This window comes from Eschscholzia californica, unplaced genomic scaffold (genome assembly GCF_041429995.1).
Source record: "Eschscholzia californica isolate CP2 unplaced genomic scaffold, dmEscCali1.0.p SCAF_5, whole genome shotgun sequence".
Taxonomy (NCBI): domain Eukaryota; kingdom Viridiplantae; phylum Streptophyta; class Magnoliopsida; order Ranunculales; family Papaveraceae; genus Eschscholzia; species Eschscholzia californica.
In genome coordinates, this window is record NW_028238472.1 from 39411490 (window position 1) to 39418277 (window position 6788).

Sequence of the window (6788 nt, forward strand, 5' to 3'; positions counted from 1 at the left end):
CTTATATTTCCATGGAAAAAAAATCTAAGATCGCAGAAGCTTTATTTAGAAAATGTTAAGATATCAAACACACCCTTAATGGAAAAACTAAATTTTCTATCCAATTCTTGCTGGTGAAAAAAACATAATGATTTAAGTCTTTCTCCTGAGATTTTAGTTTCTTCTCTTAAATCTAAAATTATGATTTTTGAAAAAAATCTAAGATCGCAGAAGCTTTATTTAGAAAACGTTAAGTCAATTATATGATAACAACAAAAAGTACTTACAAGGTATTAATACATCGTCAAGACGTGATAAGAACAATAACAACTCAAGCTAAACCAATAATTAAAGGGGCCTAAAGTCTAACAACATAGAGCCTAAAGCCAGACAAACTTATTATTATTTATACCTTTAATAACTCAAATTCAATAACCATGGAATTCATCTCCGATCCTATAGGAATCAAACTTGGGACCTTCAGGATTTTGGAATATGTTATTTTTCTTCTTTTGTTAAGTTTGTTGGGTTTATTTGGGGGGTTAAAAGAAAATCTTAGGATAAGCCACGATTTCAGGATTTGCTTTGAGTTTATCTCCAGCGGCCCTATCATCCCCTTTACGTTTCCTAATAAGTTACACCTTTCTCGGGGTGAGTTGGGGGAGGGGGGGGGGGGGGGTGGTTGGGCGCGGGGTTTGAGGAATTTAAAATAAAATAAAACTCCTTCTGCTAACCGGAGTAATTTTACTTTAACTTATCTTTTGTTAAAAGAGAATCCTAGGATAAGCCATGATCTCACGATTTGCTCTGAGGTTATCTCCAATGCCCCTGTCATCTCCTCTACGTTTCCTAATAGGTTACACCTTTCTCGAAGGCTATAAATTTTGGTCGAACATAGCAGAGAAATGCGCGATGAAATTCATCTTCTTCTAAGTTTTGACCAAAATTTCCTCACATCCAATATTTTTCTATTCGGTGTGACAAGAAAACAGTAGATGTGGTAAATCCTTTGGGAGCGTCCGGAGAATACAATTTGCACCAAGGTTGTTCCGAAATCACTTTCAAAGCAGTAGCATCCATACCACGACACAACAAACAATATTTTGGTTTTCTGATTTATACTTCTCCATTGATATAACACATTTTTGCAACAATTTGAAAGTGATTCTTCTTATCAATGACTATTGTTAATATGAAAACCTTACCTGGTACGTCAAAGTTGACTCATCTTATGGAACAAACAACAAAAGGTGATCACATTAATTTTCTTTCAACAACTTGAAATCGATTACATTGTAACGGAAAATCCGGAAAACAGATCAATCATTGATCCTACCAAAATTACTACGTACTGTTAAAGACAAATACGTTATTCCGAATACCTTAAACTACGGTCAATGATTGGAAATGGTGGTGGCGGTCGGAAGTTCTGGTGGAGGAGAGGTGAAGATGAAGATTTAACGGGATAAAAACATACAAGTGAATTTTTAAGCTAAAAAATAAGTTTGTCCCCTATATCAATCTTGCTTGACTAAGCCTTTGTTCTCGATAGATTTTTTAGGATGTCCCAAAAGAATCCACCGTATTTATTGTTGACAACTAAAGTATTTAGGCGATTATGTAGGTGGAAGTGTAAGACCAATCACAAGTTTAGAACCTTTTGTTGGTATTTAAACTAAAGAGTAATTTTAGAAATTTAAACTTTCTAGCTAGTTACTAATGAATGTTATATGAACAATTATTTTAGGACATCATGAAAGGAATAACACCAAGAATTAAATGTTAATTAACAAAACATTAAAAAAATTTGTCACAAAAGGAAGGAAGGAGTATCACATAAACATACATTCTTCTTACATTCAAATTTCAAACTTAAAATCAATCACAAAAAATGTTTCTTTCAAAATACTGTCTTTTGTGATTGTTTAAAAAAAATTATCAAAAGATGTTTTTTTCAGTAAAGTATTTCTTCGAATACCATATTTTGCAAAAATATTTGTCACAAATTTTTTTCCAAAAGTTATTTGTTCAACAATCTATTTTTTTTTTTGAATTTTCAAAGTCGGTTTATTTTCCAAAACCTTTGTGTTTTCCAAAAATCTAATATTTCTGAAAAAGTTGGTTTTTCGAGAAAAATTGGACTTTTGAAAAAAAAAAACTTTTAAGAAAACAAATATTAGAAAAACAAAAATTTCGAAAAAAGAAACAGATTTTCAAAAAAATCTTTTCGAGGAAACAAATATCGTTTCTCAATTTTTCTGAAAACGGATTTGAGAAAAACAATGTCTTCAAAACTCGTTTATTTTGAAAAAACGATCTTTCCGCGATAAATTTCAAATAATGGTGAATTCTAGATTTCTTATTTGTTACAAAAGAAAGGAACAAAAGAACTCATTTTCATCCCAACACACCATAAATTACTTTCTTTTCAAATTAATGCTAAAATTGAAGTCCTCTCAAATACATCATCAAATCTAGCAAATAACAAGAGTTGGTTCTCTCTCAAGCCACAATAAAAATAACAAAGTGTGAGAAGGTTAAGATCAAACTTCTTGATTAACAATACACATGTCAGAAGGTAGAAGAAAACCTAACTGTTTAGTAGATTTTTCTAACCGTCTTAACAGGATTTCCTCTGTCATCATTGTTCCTTTTTTCTTTACCTACAATATTGAGAGTTTGAATCATTAAACACTGATAAAGAAATTAATTATATTTCTTTATTGTATTTTTCATTTTAATATCCCAATGTGCTCTTAAAATGTTAGACTAGACGGGCCAATGGGTCAAGACTAGACGGGCCAACGGGCCAAGACTAAATGGACCAATGAGTTTTTTGTCGCAACTGGGGGTGAGAACCGGGCCGGGCTCAAGACCGTAGACACTTCCAAGTTGAGTTTGGGCGTTTGGGCACCATGTATCAATGTTCATTGGCTTTGGCTGACGGGATTGGACGGCGTAAAAACAAAAATATTTACACAATGCCCGCCATGAGTACCGGCCCGTGAGCCCCAAACATGGGTGTTCGGGCTCCCGAGCCAAATTGCCAGCCTTAGTCATAACTACTTTGTGGTCTACCCTTTTGGGCCCTAAGCAAGTCACTGGCCCATTGATCCAGATATGTCATGACCCATGAGTAAGTTTTGTATCTACCTTAAAATAATAATAATAATAATAATAATAATAATAATAATAATAATAATACTTACACGTAAGAAAATGGAACTTTGGAAGGTATCTTTGTCAAGTTCAGAAATGGAGACATTTGTGATTTCCAAACCTAGGGTTTCAATGGATCGTTGAATTTGGCTTGCTCCACCTACTGTCTTGTTGAATTCAATCTTCAACAAGAATCTATCTTCCACCAATTTCTCTGCTTCCACCTACATTTTATTTATTCATTTAAGAAAATCATTAATCAGGGATAAATGTTAATTAACAAAACATTAATTTTTTAATGTCACGTGGTCATTGTCAATTTGTCATCGTCTGATATGCTTCGTTCGATAATAAGAAATAAATATCAATGTTATATTGATTTACTATTCATTGGTTCAACATCGTACCCACGACCGAGTAATGTCAGTCCATGTTGATAATGTTGGAGTTATAAATTATATTATTTAATTATCGTTGTTTAACTATTATTATTAATTAGAGATATTATTGCAAAATGGAAAACGTGGATACTTGCAGTGTGACCAAATGGTTGAAAAGATGCCACCTAGAAGACCCGAAGTGTTATTAACACCCCTCTGAAAACCTATTTTATAGTGAGATTGCGAAGGAAAGAGGCGATAATAACACTTTCCAGATATCAACAGTTGGTAGCCCAAGTGATTCCAAGGACAACACAAACTCCAGAAAGCCCTGGAGGTCTCAGTTCCAAGTGATCGTAGTCGTCTTCCAAAAAAAAAACACTTTCCAGATGCGCTCAAAATAATATGTAATTTTGTTGCAACAATACTTTCTTTCAATTTACTAAAAAGTGTAGTAGCTTTTTTACAAGCATATAATTAGTTATGATTACAGTAAAATAAAAACATAATCACACTTTTTTCTATGTCCATCAACGTTTTTCTGTTGAAACTGTAATGTTTGGTCATAGAAGTAGAAAAATCAAGTATTTTTGACACGCAGGGTAGTTGCCCTAATTGGACGAGTTTGTAGATTTTCTTTTTGAAAATAAACTACAAAAGTCTACATAGATAGATCATGAAGAGATAATAAAATCAAAATTCATGAATAGAATTAGTCTATAGCGGTCTGATTTAAGTCTTAAAGGTCATTTACATTTGTCCTTAAAGATCAACCTCCAAAGTCTAAAGCCCAACTAATCCACCTCTACTTTATTTGTACTCAAGTTCAATAAATATTCCTGGATCATGCACTTAGATGAGATCAAACTTAGGTTTTTTGTGTTGCGCAATGAGTGTCAAACCACTGTATCAAGAAGAGGGATTGCTACAATGACCAAGTCTTTGACAAAATGAGTTGGACTAGTTTGTAAGAAGTTAGAACCACTGTTTTTTAAATCTTAATTTTGTCATTTCCTCCAACTACTTAGAGTATATACCTCAATCACAAGAAAGGGAATCTCCCCCTCAAATGGGTTGGACAGATGAGATCACAAGGGGAATCTCCACAAAAAACGGAGTTAACTTCTTACCTACATGTGAAAACTAGCTTATCTTTTAAAATTTAAAGTATTAGTAAATTTAATTAACTATGACAAGTTACATCATTGAGATCTACCATTGATTGGCAGATTTTGATTATCATAAAGGGCATTGTTTATAAATCATTAATGGAAAACATTTGAAACCCAAGAAGCTCTATGTGTATCATGATCATTTATTTCTTACATGTATTTTGTCGATACCCTATCAACACAAGTCAATAATGAATGGACCTTGACTTTTACTGCGAATCGAATCTTTAACTCTTAAGTTTACTAAATAGATGTAGAACTATTCCAGTATCAATTTATTTGCTTATTCGTCGATTTATATAAACAGTATTATATTTTTGTTAATCAATACAAAAACAGGTAAGGTATACCTTGGATATGGTTGGAAGAGCTGGAGAAGGCTCACATGGTACTATAGTAGTTAACACAGAGTGATGAATAGTTTCAGACGAAGATGAGGATGACAAAGATGGTGATGGTAATGATGGTGATGAATTCTTCTTTTCGGTTTCAATCTCTATCTCGTGGATTATGTTTCGTAGATAAGCAAGAGCATCAACAAGAACAGATCGTTTATCCATCTGTATAAATCACAAATTAATTTTTCTCCTCCATTAGGCCCCCGAAAAAATTCCTTTAAAATAATGACAAATGAAAGCTACATCTAATTAAAAAGAACACTAAAATTTAGGTAATTACTAACAAACTAGTTAAATGCCTAAATATAATTGTTTTAAGAAGAAAAATTTAATTATTAGATACTAAAAACATCACAAGAAAAAGTAAGAAACATTCTTATTACAAAACTAATCTTGATAGGAGACTCTGTGGCATACTCCAGGGTGCACTCCCCCTAATAAGACAAGGAGTATTTTGATCTTTCTAGACTATGAAAAGAGTGAAAATACCCCTAGTTTTATTAGCCAACTCAACTATCCACCATGCTAAAGAGTCCCCCAATCATTTTTTTACATGTACTATGTATTTATTAAGTCATTAGGTGGGAGTGACAGTGACCTTGTACCTTGCCCAGACATTATTTAGTTGACCTATTGGACTCTTACAGCCTGTATGAGTTCTATCTAGAACCTCATGGCCATATCATACAAAGAAAACCCACTCCCATTCAAAATTTGTCATTTCATGCAGGTCTTTGTCAAGTTGACTATAGATGAAGTGTAAACGAAGTGTAAGAAAAAGTCAAGTACCTTAGTTATGTTAGGAACAATAGATCTCAATGTGAATAATTGATTATTCAGTCTCTTCCTTCTTTTACGTTCAGACACTAAATTCTTACTAACAAGTATTGATCCATCAGCTGATCTCTCTACCCCATCTTCTTCTTCATCTTCTTCTTCTTCTTGAATATCTTGATCTTGATCTTCATCATCATTAGGTTTTCTTTTTTGAGATTGACCTACCTCTACTACCAACTTTTCTATTTCGGGTTCGGGTTGTTGAGGTTCTTGGTATTCATGGGTAGGCGGTAAAGTAACATGCTCAATGGAATCTTGATGATCATTAGGTTGATCTAAGAGAAACTGAATGTGATCATAATCGTCCAAGATGGAAGGAGGATTATTAAGGGTTTGATTGGGATATTGAAACCCATTACCAAAACCCGCATTTGGATTCGAAGGAACGGAAGTGAATTGATCATCATGGTGAAGAAAGTAGTTGACATGATCATCTAACCAGTAATTATCATTCATAAGCAAATCACTCAAAGTGGTACTACTATTAGGGTTGAGTTCATCTACTTTGTCCTCCATTAACAAAACAACCAACTCCTCCATTAATGCAGCTTCCATCTCTTACTACTACTGACTACTTCTTACTATCTTGTTCCTCCTCTTCAAACAATAAATGTAGCTGCAGATTGCTATATAGATCCGCAAAAGGTGTTTATATTATATAAATATATATAAATATATGTAAATATATATATTTAAATTAATAGGCACTTGTAGTGAGACGTTTGTCCCAATCACATGCATGTTTGCTAAGGCCAAGGCATTCTTGATAAACTCAGGCACTTCAATAATAAATAAAAAGTCAAGTTTTTACACAAGACAAGATTAAACTTTGATAATTAGAAACATATTCTACTAAGTAAACT

The 6788-nt window shown here is 33.1% G+C and overlaps 1 protein-coding gene across 1 annotated transcript; it reads right to left on the reverse strand.

Moving 5' to 3' along the window:
• Positions 1–2373: 2373 nt before the first annotated feature.
• On the reverse strand, positions 2374–6565 carry LOC147539124 (uncharacterized). Its single transcript, XM_086641928.1, has 4 exons — positions 5878–6565; positions 5041–5250; positions 3189–3362; positions 2374–2642 (listed from the first exon to the last, which is right to left on the reverse strand). The coding sequence occupies exons 1-4, from the start codon at positions 6478–6480 to the stop codon at positions 2523–2525; spliced, it is 1107 nt and encodes a 368-aa protein (XP_086498054.1). The 5' UTR covers positions 6481–6565; the 3' UTR covers positions 2374–2522.
• Between the last annotated feature and the right edge of the window lie 223 nt (positions 6566–6788).

Excerpts from the sequence above, each read along its gene's own strand:
- LOC147539124 (XM_086641928.1), bottom strand. The coding sequence starts at position 6,480 with ATGGAAGCTGCATTAATGGAGGAGTTGGTTGTTTTGTTAATGGAGGAC. Across the intron at positions 5,251-5,877 it reads TTGTTCCTAACATAACTAAG|ATGGATAAACGATCTGTTCT; the intron begins GTACTTGACTTT and ends TGATTTATACAG. Across the intron at positions 2,643-3,188 it reads AAAGTTCCATTTTCTTACGT|GTAAAGAAAAAAGGAACAAT; the intron begins GTAAGTATTATT and ends TCAATATTGTAG.